The following is a 16,263-nucleotide window of genomic DNA, read 5'->3' on the forward strand; positions in this document are numbered from 1 at the left end:
AGGAGCTCTGTCTGCAGTGCATGTGATGAATGGCACAGTTTGTTTTCTCATAGGGAGCACAAAATTGGAGGCTTTTGATTTATAGTTGGATGATGATGTGTACTGTAAATGGAATCCCTCACAGGCTGCCCTCTTCAGGACGTGACATTTCATGACTTCCTAGTTTTTGTTCCACCGTTCTAGATAGGCATCCATTAAGAATTCTAGTGTATAACAAAGAATATTTAAGTTGCCTTACTGTACACAAATATGATATAAAATCACCAGTTCCCTGTTGAAGTCAATGGGCCTGTCTACAGTAAGATTAAAGAGTTATGGGATCTATAAGTGATGTAAGCAGGTAAACCGGCAGCATTAACCTCCTTAATGAAAGTCATTTCCACGCTGCGTGATAAGGTCACCACGGCATGTTTAAATATCACTCGTGGGTTAAATGAAATATTCAAAAAAACTATCGTGCGGGACGCCGCAGTGCTGAGCTAACCCCCGCAGAGGACATGGGGCTCGGGGCTCTTATCTGATCAAATGTGGGGGGGGAAACATGCGCTGAATGGAAAGTACCCCCCCTCCCTCTGTCTGCATCCATGCAGGGCAGCTGTGGTGACACCTACCTCTGAACGCTGGACCATCTCTAGCCCAGTCTGCTGCAGGGATGCGAAGCGACAGCGGAGCAACAGTGCAGCTCAAAACATCACTTTTTGTCCGGACGACGACGCACCGGGGACACCTGCCACCCGAAACCAAAAACCAAAAAAAAAAAAAAAAAAATGGAACCAACACAACGAGACGTGACTTGCACCGACAGAGTGCAATGCGAAATCCCGTGCGTGTTTGTTTCTGGAGGACAAAGGCAACCCACAGGAAAGGAGAGAGCTTTAGTGGGACAACTGCTCGGCACGTTGCACTGATGAGCGACTGACCTCCACATCGCCGCCTGAACAATAATGCGCTGGCCACCACCGCGCGTTTGGAGAGGCACGTTTCATAAGACTGACCGGCTGATCCGCTGTAGCTGTGAGGCTGAGGTGTCCCTGTCGGCGGCTTTTACGCATGTTAAATAAAGAAAAGTTGCCTAATGCGTCTCCACAGTTAAAATACATTTCATGTTAAAGGCTTTATAGGGACATCATATTTTTGAAATGTCACAGACAGAGAGAATCAAAAGTTTAAAGTCAGGACACACAGGTTATAAGAATGAGATGTGACAGTGTCCTATACATTTTACGCACTTGGATTAAATAATCAAAAAATAAATAAATATGTCTGAATGGGGTATTTTCCCCCTCTTAACTGGCCTCCATGAAGCCAGAGGTCATCTTTAGAGCAGCGACCCCTGCAGTTCACTTTGAGATGCTATGTCTGGAAGGCAGTTTGTGGAGAAGCTGGTTCAGCCTGGCGTCTCTTTATAGCCTGCTGCCTCATAATAGCCTGTAAAATAGTAATTATACAGGGAGAACAATATATGCTAAACGCTCATTCAGGGACCACTTGTGTATCTTACTGCGTTTTATGGTATTTTCCCTACATTGTTATTAGTACACTGTTCTTTATGTTACATTTTGACTTCATCAATATCAATAATTTCGATAAAAGTGATGACGATGAACTTTTATATTTGGTATTTTTTGCTTTAATACTGAGTCATGAATGACTCCAACAGTTACTATCGTCATCCTTTTGATCAAGGTACTTAGTATTCAACCTATTTGAATCATAGGTTTCCTGGCAAACTACTTTAATGTGAAGCACAGTAAAACATGATAGAGAGTATGATTCATTTGTTTCCTAGACAACCAACATTTAAAATGAGAAGAAATTCCCAGAATATGTGCTGCAGTGCTGGATTCTACTCAGCGTTTTGGTGCATATTCCTATAGTCCAGTCATATATTAACTTCTGAAGCTATTAACTGTAAACTACACCCATTCATTATGAGGCCTGCATGGTCACCTGTGTCCCCTTTTTGTAATTGAGCAGGCCAAGGTCAAACAGCTGAGCGGTGGGAGTGGGGTGGGGGGGGGGGGGTGATGAGCAATATGCTTACAGTGCACACTGTACATTTTCTTCCTTTTTATGCCTTTGTCATGCCAAGACACACTCAGTGTGGGTCATCCATCTTCATGCAGAGGGGGGGAGGGGGGGCAGACCTCCAACTCTTCACTCTTCAGTGAAAGGTGAGTATCACTCAAACCCAGGCCAATCCTTATTGGGCAGTTGGCAGCATTAGGAAGTGTGCTTTTTTGATGCAGTGAGCGATGGCCGTGTCATATCACACCCAGACAGAGACGGAGTAATCACGCATGAGGATGCAGTATGTGGCAGTGCTGTCCTGGTTTGTCCAGAAAGAGAATCCGTCATAATTAAGTCCTGATTTTATTACATCTAGATTTACATTAAGGACGGATACAGTTTTCTTTTTGAAAGCACTGAGGGAGGTGTGGAGACTATGGGACTGTGGATTTTGCCCCATCTAGTGGAAGAAAAGAAAATGACAGTTTAACAGCAGCCAGACACAGTTATATAGAGATGTATGTAAATAGTATTAGTTATCAATACTTCAATCTTAATATCAGTTTTTTAACATCTGGTGTTTAATTTTGGTAAACACTTATTGAATTGTTTGTTGAAAGTATTTTATATCTGAGGACAATTGTCTAACAAAAATCAAACAAGTATTTTTTTTTTAAATTCTGTTTTGTGTCTTAATTTGTGCACAAAATTTGAGGTCCATTATCCGTCTTCACTGTCTTCCACTGCTACACATGCTGTGTATCTTCCTGTGCTGCCCTCAGACCAAACCAATCTCACACAAAGGCTCATCGAATCATCTGACCTCTGCAGTTGCATGATTATTTTGGAGTAAACAAAAGGGTGTGTTAAAATCCGTCCCCATGCATACGTGGCTGCATTGTAGAGAAAAAAAGGCTCCTGGTTAGTTGCAGTACAATAGGTGACCCTGAATCATGGCGATATTGAACCACTTGTTGCTTGCTGTTGTGGTTTTGGTCCTGCCGGTGATGAGCTACCCTTTCTACCCACCGACATGCTACACCAAGGTGCTGCACATGGCACAAGAGCTCACCCAGTGGGCAGCAGATCTGAAGAGGGACCCTGAAACCGTAAGTCAGGAGCTGTGTTACAGTTTTATTTATCAATCCTTATCATATATTCTGTTCAAATTTGACAGCGCATTTATGGTAAAAGACAATTCACATTTTATCCAGAGTTACTGCATGGCACACCTGCCTGATCTCCACCTTGATGTCCATGTGAGTATGTTTTTAAATCCTCATAACAAAACTTAAAAAGTACTCTGATTTAATTTAACATTGAATACAAGCTGAGTTGGTGTTGTTTGTACTTCAGACCTCAGCTGCTGTAAATCACACACAGGGACACTAATTGTCACTCCTGACAGAATTCCTGTGTGATGCACAAAATGAGCACTTACGTCTCCCTGGTGGAAGGCCTGCGAGATCGCCGCTGTGCTTACACCAGAGAAGTGAGAAAGCTGGGCGTCACTCTGAGACAGCTCTACTACATCATGTCGCAGAAATGTCACGGGGTAAGACAAGAAAAACGTCCAAATACACAGCAGAAATGATAACAATAAACTTTCTTTCTCAGAAATGAAACAAGCACTCCCAACAGACTCCCATATATGAGCCACCTGGGCAGCCTGACGTGAAATAATAATAATTAAAAACAAGCTGACAGCAGTTTAATGGGTCACTCAGTGGGTGATTTTGCAGGATTAAGCAGGTTTGTGATGCAGATTATGGAAAAAAAAATGCTGTGCTCTGTGGACGTGTGATCCTGCTCACCTGATGTGTGAAGTCAGACACATCGGGGGCAGTGGTGTGTCGACGAAGGGTTAGAGTTCAGAAAATTTAGGTTAATTTAATGGCCTGTACATGTGTGTATGTACAGCTGGTCAATGGATTCACTCTCATGTGACTTCTGGTGTCTCATTTTTACAGGACTTGGCGTTCACAGTGTTTGACTGTTCCTTGCTGGAGCGCTAACAAATGACAGTGTTACTTACTGCTTAAACATTCATCAAGCCTCTGTAATGACAGCATTGTGTAGAGTTGGAAGACACCAAATTTAAGTGAGTAAAAGTAGCAGTCTCCATTTTGTTCCAGCGCCTGTGAGGATGTGTGGTAATTACAGGTGTGTGTTTGAACCGCATTCTCAGAGATGAGTCAGTTAAATGTTTGCTCTGCATACCCGGCTGAGTGATGTAACACATGTTAAAAGTGAGCATTGCTTGTTATATTTTATATTACAGTTTATATTACTGTGAATATAAGGACTTTAATAAAAATCAATCATCATATTCTTACCTTATTTGGCAGCAGATTTGCGACTTCATATTTGTGCAAGTAAAAATCATAGATTGCCACTTTATGTTGATTTAATTGTGTGACAAAGAAGCAATATCTGTCTGTAATGAGCTTTATTATCAAAGCTTGGTACATTTGTATAAGCTTTATATAATAAACTTTATTCTTAAGGCATTTCATCACTCTTTGTTTCTTGATCTATTTTATGAAAGGTCCACAGGTGAACAGCTTTTTTATAATACACAGAGCTTAAACAGTGTTGACATTGAAAGTCAGTAGTGTTAGGAGATAGATGTCTGTGGGCTTGTGTGGACTTGCTTGAGCTTGCCTCTTTACTGTATGCTGTAATCTTTGGGGGATTTACAGGAGGTATGATGACGCTCTCTTTAAAGTGATATTCACCAGCATGGTGGGTCTAGACAATCAAGCTACACCAACATCATCAACAGCATGTAATAAAATGTGCATTATTATATTATATTATATTATATTATATTATATTATATTATATTATATTATATTATATTATTATCAGCATTAACGCTAGCTTATGATTTCATTACCATCTGTAGTCACCATGTTTTTATGTTCAACGTCATTGTGCTGATCTTGCCACTAGAGGGCGGTGCAGCACTGCCTGTACAGGTAATCTAAAGACTAAATATCCCACTTGTTTTATTGGTCTAATCCTTCTTTTTAATTTTTATTTGGCACATTCGTATCACGATAAATAAAGATGAATTGCATTTTTAAATATAAAATATATGAATACAGACGGCATGTAGACAGTAGTTTTTCAGTACAGCACTTTTGTGTCGTGTTGTTTAAGTGTCTGTTGTTTAAGTTCTGAAAGACGCCGCCGCTGTCAGAGGACACGCCCACCACCAACCCGGACATGCAGTCCTTTCACCTCACCGGCGCTTCAGTGACGACAACCTGCCCTGGTTAAGGGACTACATTTCCATGACGGCGGTGAGAGGGCTGTGCAGGAACAAGGTGGGGCCTCTTCACTCGGTTTGAACCAACAAGTCGCCCAGAGGAGCAGAGACAGGCAGCTCGGCCACTCCATCGTCTCCACAGAGCGGCAGGTGGCCACCGCGCGTCCATGTGTTCACCTCAGACCCGCAGCGCTAACAGCTGAAATGGACGGAGTAGAATAACTTTTTTGTTGTTGTTGTTTAAAGTCTTTCTTTTACTCAAGGACGTTCCAAGTGAAGACTACACTGCTAATTGTTCGACGAGCTGTGCGTCTCAGGCGTGCGTAATGGTCTCAGTGTAGAGAATCTGTTGATAGTTTTATTTTTTTAAGTTGAAGTTGCTGGATGGTAAAACGATGGCTCTGGCTAGATTCAGCAAAATACTACGTCTGCCCACGATTGATATCAAAAAGAAAGTGAAGCAGTACGAACACGTCCATCGAGACATCAACCCGAACGACTTGTGGGAAATTGTTGGAGAGCTGGGCGACGGCGCGTTTGGAAAAGTCTACAAGGTAAATCCAGGCACCTGCTCACGCTGACCCAATGAAGTTCACCCTATCAATCTATTGCTTAGCCTCCCACCTGTTGCCACTCCTGTTTGTCTGTGCTACATGCAGGTGCTACAGCTTGTATGTTTGGGGTGTGAACAACTTCGATTCAGCTGTGGATGCCTCACCATCCCAGCCCTGCTGGCAGTATGAGAAACATGTTAACAATGTTGTTGGTCCAGACTTCCAAGTGAGGTCTCCCTCCTCTTCTGTGATCCATGTTTACAGTTTTATTCACTTTATTGAGCTGTTTTTTTTGTCATCACAGTTTGGAGAGGCCACCCACATGTTGTGGGATTGTCCTTGTTGGATGTCTGTGGCACACAGGGTTTAGAAAAAGCCATTATTCATCACCACCACCCCGTGTCCGTGCTGTGAATCCAGTGTGAAGTCAGCCCACAAGGACAGTGAAAGCACTTTTCATTAGTTCTGTTCGTTCCTCACGAACCTCAGCAGCACTTTTGGCTCTGAGGAGGTATTTAATCTGGATCTGTTCGCTGCTCAGGCCCCCTCTGCAGAGCAGGGCACAGGCCCTCTGTGTCTTCACAACCCAGTGGAGCACAGTGGACGTCTTTGACACATTTCAGAGGGGTTGGCCTCAGTGGAAGAAGTGATGCTTAGGCAGAACAGAAAATCCAGTCTCTTTAGGGGGACTCCACCTTGTTTAGATATTAAGTTTTTACTGGAGAAGGTGCAAAGAAAGCAGTGTAAATTCCAACTTCCTGTTTGCACAAAATCTTTCATAAATAATGTTTCAGTGGGTGAGGGACTTGAATCTTGAATCTTGTTTGTGCGACCACAGGTCTGGAATAAAGTTATATAAATCTCCTGACAGTGTATGTTTTAAGGCAGGGAAAGTGATATTACACAGATAAAATACCATGAGAACAAACAACGCTCTCAGTTTACTGAAGGACTGACTGAACACGAGGTGGATGATACTGAATATATGGCTGATACATTTATTATGATTATAACGCAGCTCCTCTGCGTTTGCCTTTTTCCTATCAAAATATCAAGCTTTTGCTCTGGCTTCTGTTTCCTCCCCTTAAGTGGGTTGGGAGGAGGACAGCTCCACACCTGCAGCTGTCAGATGGAGAGAGCTGAGGAGGGGAGTGGGAGCAGATGATAGCCGAGAGAGGAAAACGTGGGACTGCATCAGAGAGAAGACTTCCTCTCACAGTCCCCAAATCTCAGAATAATTGCCTAATCTGTGGGAGGGTAAGCACCTCGAGTGTTGAATTGCACATGTTTTCCGTCATTAAAGTCTTTGATAGAGCAGGCGAGAGGGGAGGAGGTGAAATCAGCTGCTTATCAGAGTGTTGGAGGGGGCAGGAGTCATATAAAAAGCTGGCGTAAGGGTTGTGTGGCTGCCAGCGGGAGGGTAATGCAGATCATCTCTTCAATAAAAAGACAGAATTCATGGTTGCATGTAGAAATGACCTTTTGTCTCTTTCTGTGAGGCACTGACATTGTTTGAAGTGTGAGTGTTGGTGCAGCGCCCTCCTTTCAGTGTAATTCTCTAAAGGTTAATGTCACCACTGGAAACGTTATAACTCTTCAGGGTGAGTGTGTGTGTGTGTGTGTGACTTTATACCGCAGGAGCACTGTTAAAGAAGCATCTCATAAAAGACATCAGATATAAGCTGCAGTCTATCCCTGTAGGTGCAGCTGTACTTTTCTGTTATTGACGCTTGAGTCAGATGAGGGCCCTGTGATGAATTTGAGGAGTTGCAAAATGATTAATATGACAGGAAGGACGGCTGTCTCAAGATCTCTCGTTCATCTGATGATCAAACTACACTGAAGGGTGTGCAGACACAAACAAGCTGTTGTTTACTCTGGTTTCATGAGGTCAAAGTTTCACTGTTAACCTGCAGGGTAACTCACCTGTGTGGCACAGAAGACACAAATAAGCATTTGTAAGCGTTGTTTTGCTGACGTGCAAAAGCAATTTGAGACAATTTTTTTTGAGCGCTGTACATGTGAAGTAAAATCATAGGCCGATTGAGTTTGCTATGATTGCGTGTGATGCGGTTTTGGCTCATGTTGCCCACCCTTTACACACTGCTCACAATGGCGTGCACACACACACACACAGACCCACAGATAACGCCACAATACTGCCACCCTGTAGACTTTTTACCTACTTTATCACCACTCATACTTTGAGTCATGGCAGGAGAAGGGGTCACTTCCTGTACATCTAGTGTCTGTCATAGGATGTTTCCTTTGTTTTGACTGTGTATGCATGCTTGTTCTTGCTGGAAAGACTCAGTCCAAGTGTGTTTGAAGGTGTGTGTGTGGCTGCAGTTGAAGCATGAAAGAGAGGAGTGGTATGGTTCCTCTGGCTTATTAATGAGCCACGTGCCACTGAGCACATTGCCCTGCTGCTGCTACTGCTGCTAAAATGTTTCCATAGACACACACACACACACAGGTTATGTGCTGTCAAACTCCCATTGTGGGTTGAAAGCCACAGTGAATCTTGTCCCTGTTGGTCTGAAGTGTGCTAAACCTGGACTTCAGCTGTGGTTAAAGAGGACCGTGTAGTTAGCCACACGCACAAGTGTAGAAAACAGTTTAGTTTCCTCATCTTTAAATGTTTATTGCGAGGAATCAGAGGCAAGTCCGACAAATGAACTAAATGGTGATAAATTGATAGATAGGCCCACTCACTTGGCCAGATGTATGTTGTGGGGAAACATGTGCTGTTCCATGGCATACAATAAGACAAGTTTTGTTTTGTTCAGATGGCCTCATAATGATAGATGGCAGAACGACTCTAAATAAGTGAAAGAGAAACCTTGTGCGTACATGAGGGAAGGTATACACAGGTTGCGACATCCTCTGTGCAACGGAAAGCCACAAGGTTTATGTGAAAAGCTGCATGCTCAGGGACACATGCTTTCAGCGGGACTGTCGTCACAGCTCCTGAAACACTGAGTTTCCCTGGGTCTAATCTCAAGGAGCAGCTGGACCCACGGTGACTGATAAGAGCCCATCTGGGTGGGTGTCGGCTAAGTGTAGTACCCGGCTTCCTTGTGATGACATTGTTACAGGCGCTCACAAAAAGCTCGATCTGTGTTCCTACATCCAAATACTGTTATAGCAGTGTGTGAATGTTAGGGCCTGTTCAGTTTTTAATCAGTACCTGTCTGAGGTCGATTTTAGCAGCGTGCTCTAAACATGAGCGCCCTGCTTTGTAAAGGAAATGAATGTCAGTCATGAGATTTGTGGTTTCGAAGGCCTTGCATGTACGAACGAGTGTTATTTTTCTTTAAGGCAGTCTGTGATGTCATCACTTCCTGCCCCCTCGACCTGCTTTTTGTGACTTTTACTTGTCAAGGTTGAATGTACCGCATTTTGCAACACTGATCAAAACTTTCACATCCTGAAACTCCTCGTTGCCTCATAGCAGGGCGTGTGTTTGCTCTGTGATGTACTTCGCACCCAGTTATTTATTATCTATAAATGCATAAATTTGTGCTTTTTATGGAATCAGCATGTTGAGAAAGAGAGCAGGAATCTTGGTGGAAAAGAAACAAGTCTTCAGCTATAGGAGCTTAGGACCGCTGATACATTTAGTTACTTCCCTGCACTGTACACTTTTAGCAAACTAACACCAACCTCAGTGGTGAGATGACTAAACTCTTTACTTCACTAGGACACATACGGTCCTAATTCTCAGGAACAGACTCATTACGGTGATGTACTATATGTGCTTAAACAGGAACTGAAACACTGACCTTAGGTAGCATCATCTAAAAACTGGATTATCCATTTTAAATGACAGGTTCAGTGAAGCTTCCACACCAACCAACTTAGTGATGTCACCGTCTCTGCAGTGACAAGGTGGATCTAAACATGTTGAGAAATTGCATTTTTTTTATCCTGCTTCATTGCCAGTGATTTAAATTCCATTTTTTATATTATGCTAACCACAGTCAATGTGATTTATTGATTTAGTCAATAGATTGTGCCCTTGTATTGAGTATATTGTCTGTAAGTAGTGCTGTAAAGAGTAAGAAATGCAGTCACGAACTGCACACAACCACAGCAACCACAACCAGTAGCAGTTAGCACAGCTTGTACGTTGCCTGGGAGGCAAAAACCATTCCATGTAGCTCTGACTTCTTGTAAAGCTTAATTGCTCCGAGTGGAGGCAACTTGGATAAAATGTTTTAAGTCAGAAAAAATGTATATTGATGACTTATAATACAGCTTCAATGGAATAAAACAAAGTCTTATTATTTTCTGTGCCTAGTCTAGCCTCCATTTCCAAAAAAAAAAAAAAAAAAAATCTAAATGAGCGGTCATCACATCAGCAGACGCCTGCTGTCAGGAGCTGGGAACCACATTCCTGCTCACAGACACGTGGGGAGAGCCCACAGAGGAGGGGCGCTTTACAGGTTTATGATGGGGCAAAGGTCCAGCAAACACACACACACACACACATTCCCCTGAAGGGAGTTGTGTGTGTTTTGTAAAAGACTGTAGCAAGCCAGAAATACATGTCAGCATGTGGTATGCTCATTCATCCTGGAGGGGACTGACCTCGGAGAAAGTTCTGTGTTATCGGTCACATGAGGTCATCTAGTGTCCTATACAAGGATCAAATCTTTTTATCATAAATAACGCTAATAGGCTTTGTTATTATGTTATTTTTGGTTAGTTTCCAGATATCGTAACTGTAGTGTGACTGAGCATTGTGCTTTCAAACTCAATACACCCACAGTAATCATTAATACCTTTGTGACCTCCTGTTTCCATCTGGAATACAAATGTTACACAAATAGGAAGAATAGCAGCATGTGTTGCTTTTGTGTTTGTGTTTACTTTGTCTGTTGGTACTTACAGTATGTTTGTATGCTGACACATTGGCCAGCAACATCTGCTTTTGCAGCTAAGCCTCTGTAATGCTTTTGTCGAGCGGTGGATTGATGAATACAATTTTCATGACGGGGTGGAGGGGATGATAATCCAGCAGGGATGCCAGACATATTTGTTTGGGGAGACAAACTATTTGCGGTGTGGACCTATGGGTGTCCAGTGTTCTCCTGTGTCTCTTCAGCAGCCCACATCTTCACCATGTTCGAGCAACCTGCGGTTCCACCAGTGACAGAATATCGATGCTTGTTACTGTTCAAATGGCCAAATAAGGAAACAATATAGTTACCATCAGAGTAGTTATTAAATAAAATCATCGCCCCTATCATCTGTAATCTGATCTGTAAACTGTGGTCAGTTAATGTTTGGTTTAATCACATATTTGTGGAATTTACTCAGGGCAAGTTAAAACTGAACAGATGCCAGCTTGGCGCTTTAGCTAATGGCAAGACAGCCAGAAGGAGAGCCAGAAGGAGAGCCAGAGAGAGAGACAAGCCACAGGACTGTGAAGAGACAAGTCCTTCTGATGGAAACCATGGAAACCAAACCCAAACAGAGCCAAAGACTGTTGTTGTCCTCTGGAGTAGAGTTTGAGAGAGTGAAGAGTCAGTGGGTCTGGAACAGAGAACTGTTGTTCTCTCCTGGGATGGCTACAGTATGGAGTTAACTGTACTTCTTCTACTCCCTCAAGCTTGTGGCTTTGGTTCTGTCTTGTTATTAAGTAATGATTTACAGTGTTTATGACAAAACTAACATTTGTAGATGTTTGGAGCAGAGGGTTCGATGTTCGTATGCGCTCTTAAGACACAATACCATGTAGTCAGAATATGATGGATTTAAATGTGTTTCATTTAAATACAAAAACACTTGCATTCAAATGCGTTGACGTTGCTCCCTGCACAAACATCCGCACACACTCGTGTATTGATATCTGTGATAATCACAAGGAAGTCAGGGGGGTTCCACATGAGACGCAATGAAGTGTTCCAGTGTCGTTTCCTCTCTGCCGAGTGTATACAGTCGCACACGCAAACAAACACATGTTTATGTATTAAGGACCTCTCATTGACGTCACACGTTCTCCACCCCATACAAAAAAAGCAGCACATAAATGCATGAAGTGCAGCTCTCTCTGTCCACTCCCCCCCACCACCACCATTCAGCTGAAGGCCAGAGGCACATTCCTCAGCTGTGTTCCCACTGAGATGCAAAGGTGTGTGTGTGTAAGGACAGAATGCCCTTGTGAAGCTGGGTCAAAGGGGTGAGCTGTTGAAATGTTACGAGTATGCAGCAACAGATTTGAGTTTTTTTTATAGTCGCACTTTTTTCCAGACATTTAAAATTCACGACACTCAAAAATTTAATCGACCATTGATTTTAATGTACCTTACATTCACTGTTGTGGAACCGGACCCCAGATGGCGAGCTTGTTGAGGCTGACAGTGCAGCTGCAGAGAGCTTGTGTCTTTGCAGAGGAGTGAAAGTGTCAGCCCTCCCACTATTTACTGTTGAGGCTTGTTAACGGACTGACAATCTCTACTTGTGTGTGCACCAAGGATGATGAGAAAGATGAGATGGAAAACTCATGTGACATGATTGTGTCCAGTTGTCCTCTTGCTATCACAGTACTGTACGTCCAGTTTGACCACATAATCGCGTATCAGCTTTCACAGCATGTTCATGTCTCTTTCAAGGACGAACATCATGGTGATGATGTCACTCAGTGATTTTGTTGTTTTGTTTCCTACCAGTGAGTAATCTGCTTGTGCTTGCATGCATTTTTTGCTAGGAATTCCACTGTGTGTGTGTTGGCAAAGCCACTGTGGCCACTTGGTTCCTGTATCTCCACAGTGGCTTTAGGAGGGTGTGGAGCACCCTTTCCTGTTTTCTCTTGAAATGTTAGTTAGCATTTTAATTGCTGTCTTGTGGCTCTTGTTTTGTCTTCCCTTCAGAACAACTGAAACTACTGAAAAAAATACTGAAACTCATGAATTGTTTGTCATTTGTCCTTTTGCTTTATATATGTATTAAAGAGACTTGTCCTTACCAGTGCACCTTGTTGTTTTTTTCTCTCTCTGTCCCTCAGGCCAGGAACAAAGAGACGGGGGTTCTAGCTGCAGCCAAAGTGATCGAGACAAAGTGTGAAGATGAGTTGGAGGACTACATAGTGGAGATTGACATCCTGGCTAAATGTGACCATCGCTACATAGTCAAGCTGCTTGATGCATTTTACCATGACAACAAACTCTGGGTAGGTAACGCAGGAGTCTGTGTGAACACCAAAACTTTTCACCTTGTCCCCGCTTTCAGTCGGCCATATTGCTTTGATAGATTTTATGAGTGTATCTAAAGAAGGAAAATAAATGTAATCACAAATTGGTAAACTCAGTTTTGGCTTGCTACGACTTTGTTTATACTGTTTTAGAAAGTTTTATGGTAACAATTTTGTTATCCTAGTTGTCAGGGATGGTAAGTGGCAGACTCATGAGACGTTCTGTTTCACTCTGTGTCACAGCCTTGTTGTTTTATTGCAACGATATCCTGAGTACATTTCTCCTACGTATGGAAACTGTGTTCAAAAATAATAAGAAAAGTGGATTGCCTAAACAGGAGTGACAGAACACCCAATACATAACAAATGATGATCCTTTCCTCACACTGATGTTACTAAAAGAATGATGATCAGTTTCACTTTTTTTTGCCTGCTCGTGAGTTATCGCCCCCCCCCCAATCCATGCTTGCACACTGGGTCAAGTGTAAACTTTTCAACTCCACTCTGTAATCTTCCACTCTGTCTGGCCAAGACAAATAATAGTGACCTCATGCTGGGGCAGGACCTTGAATATCTGAGGAATTAGAAGCCAGTGTTAAGACTAAAGATAGTTGTTTTCTTAGCCCTTCTATAAGTGGTTTGACTATAAACACATAATGGAAAAATGGGGTTTTGTCTATGTGTCAACAACAGCTCCACTGTTATCTAGTGTTAATATAGTTATTGGATTGTTTTCATAGGTTGTTACGGGTAATTAGGAATTTGTACTTTCCTGGAAAGTTGCCTCATCCTGCTCAGATTTCTGTACTTGCTGCCTTTATTTCCTTATTGTCTGTTGTCTTGGGCACGTTAGAGAGAATGAGTTCCTCATAGATAAAAAAATATGAGGAAAACAAATGACAAAACACTACTACTATGTAAACTTGTGAAAGTAAATGAGACCTCGAGAGAGTAACAGCGCTGATGCCCCGTATGGAGAAAAAAATCAGTGAGGTGGTGAGATTACAATGAGCTTGATTATGCATGTCTGTAACTGAACAGCTATAACAGAATGCTGAAAAAATGAGGTTAGAGTTTATAAAAATTCTAAACTTTATAGCACTTAAAACACACACAGCAGTGTAGCACAAATTCCAGATTGTGGGTGGTTCCCCATCAGTCAGAGCTGTGAGACTGTTAGTTTATGCTGATAAGTCAAATGTACAAACATCCCCGCCTGTTGATTTGTTACCACGTGCTTCCTGTGGGTTTGTGTGGGTTTGTGTGCGGCTTTAGTCACAGCCTTTGCTTCAGTATCTTACGTCAATCACCAAATGGACCTTTGCTCAACAGTAGAATACGTTTTTCTTTTTTTTCCAAAAGGACAGCCTGAACACTGCCTCTTACCTTATTGTGATAAGTGCATATACTGAACAGTTAGCTCAGTGGTTGGTGGTCGGGCCTTGGTAACCTCCGGCGGGTCACAGGCTGATGCATTCCAGCGCCGACCCACCAGTTCTGCTCTCGACTGAGTGCAAGAGGGTTGAGGGCAGAAAGAAGAGAATCAAGGAGATGGTTGAGGGAGAAAGGCTGTTTGTTCCACTTCAGGAACAATCTGGTCTTGAGGCAGCCAGGCCCGCAGCGTGAGAAAAAGAGGGCCTTTAACATGGAGACTGCTGACATCAGCACACAGGGAGGAACAAGGAGAAAGAAGTGCAGTTAAACAGTTGGACAACAGTGCAATAAGCACAGAAGAGAATCTGTTAACTCATATGTTTCAAGGGTCATTTCATCTAATTTCATCCTAACTTAATTAGGAGACGTTTAGGGCCTTTGTTAGCCATCAGCAGAAATTAAATCGACGTCAGTGATTGTGTATCATTCCATTCCAGAGCCTCCGTTTGACAAAGACGCTTGTGAAGAACGATTATCGTTCCGTTGCCAGGCTGTGCAGTACTTGCCACTGTTTGCTTACAGTACAGACAGGTCAATATAATAGCACCATCTCAGGTTGCTAAGAGATTTTCTTCCATCAATACATCACACCTTTGTTTGCTCTCTTATTGTAAGGACACACTTTAGAGAAGACGCATGCTTTGTGTTCACATTAGTCATGATGAGTTTAGGTGTGTGATTCTGGTTTGTACAGTTGTGTCGGTCTTCTGCTGGTGAATGGCCTCTTACATCCTTTTAGTTTCTGCCAGAACAAAGTAGGAAATCGCTGTGAAAGTAATAAGTGATGAACATTGTCGGAACTCCCATGTTGCTTTCTTTTAAAACTTTTGGTCCGTGATGCATTGGCAGAGTTTCCTGCATGTCTTGAGAAAGCATGCATGCTCAGCCCACAGTGGGTATGCCTTACACGCAGCATGTCCAGTTTGAGCACATTCTTCACTGCCGGCAGCGGCAGCAGCAGCACGTCATCCAGAATTCCTTCAGGGAGGGAGAACAGATTTCAGATCGCTGGTGACAACACAAACCCTGACACATTTGTGTAATGTACAGCTGTTTAGGATGGCCTGTTGCTACTGAAGTGCAGTTCATTTAAGTTAAGAGGCTGTTTTTCAAACAGAAGAAAGAGTCAAGTGATGTCGTTTTGGTTTGCGGTATACAGGAACAGGGAAGTGGTGTAGTCTGAAAAGTGTGAGCACCCTTCCTGTGTCAAGAAAATGTATAAATAGATGTACGTTCAAACCATCAGTTTATACTACCCACATTTTAACACTCAGAATGTAGCTGTACTCTTTTAAAGGGCATGAATCCCAACGTTAGGTCATCTGACCTATAACCAGTACTGATAGGACTGATAGGACAGGCATCACAATCTCGATCCAAATCTGTCCCTGAACTGATTAAGCTGCTTGGAGGAGCAGTGAGACGTCTTTATCTATATATGTGTGGGGTTTTCCTTTAAAGTAATATTTAATATTTATATATATATTATATAATGTTGCATTTAAAATGTATGAGTTTAGCTGTTGAGCCATTTATTTCATATTTAGTCGTGGCAGTTTTGGTCCTCCCTAAATTGCTATAAAGCAGGGGAGTGTTTGAAACGAAGGCCGGCCAGACTGTGTTTCATAAGAACGATGAGATAAGAAACTGTCTTTGAGATGACAGGACAAAACGGAACATCATTGATAACACCTGACAAAAACCAAACTAATGAGGATTGTCAGTCTGATCCTCACAAAGGAGCATTGTTCCACCTGGAGCTGCCTGCCAAGATTTGACATTCCTTATCTTCT

General features: G+C 42.6%; 3 protein-coding genes across 3 annotated transcripts in view; 2 read left to right on the forward strand and 1 right to left on the reverse strand.

Moving 5' to 3' along the window:
• Window positions 1-695, reverse strand: part of stk32a (serine/threonine kinase 32A) — a 45,957-nt gene extending 45,262 nt beyond the window's left edge. The window contains exon 1 of the mRNA XM_028422348.1: window positions 612-695. The gene's annotated coding sequence lies outside the window, so the exon portion shown is untranslated. The remainder of the gene's footprint in view (window positions 1-611) is intronic.
• Window positions 696-2,882: 2,187 nt separating this feature from the next.
• cytl1 (cytokine like 1) lies at window positions 2,883-4,117 on the forward strand. The gene is made up of 4 exons (XM_028422212.1): window positions 2,883-3,119; window positions 3,225-3,269; window positions 3,419-3,565; window positions 3,981-4,117. Exons 1-4 carry the CDS (start codon window positions 2,964-2,966, stop codon window positions 4,023-4,025), a joined length of 393 nt encoding a protein of 130 aa, XP_028278013.1. The 5' UTR covers window positions 2,883-2,963; the 3' UTR covers window positions 4,026-4,117.
• Window positions 4,118-5,296: 1,179 nt separating this feature from the next.
• stk10 (serine/threonine kinase 10) overlaps window positions 5,297-16,263 on the forward strand; it is a 29,189-nt gene continuing 18,222 nt past the window's right edge. The window contains exons 1-2 of the mRNA XM_028421215.1: window positions 5,297-5,838; window positions 12,851-13,015. Of these exons, the coding sequence (XP_028277016.1) occupies window positions 5,680-5,838; window positions 12,851-13,015 (324 nt within the window). The 5' untranslated portion in view covers window positions 5,297-5,679. The remainder of the gene's footprint in view (window positions 5,839-12,850; window positions 13,016-16,263) is intronic.

Source organism: Parambassis ranga, chromosome 14, assembly GCF_900634625.1.
Source record: "Parambassis ranga chromosome 14, fParRan2.1, whole genome shotgun sequence".
NCBI lineage: Eukaryota > Metazoa > Chordata > Actinopteri > Ambassidae > Parambassis > Parambassis ranga.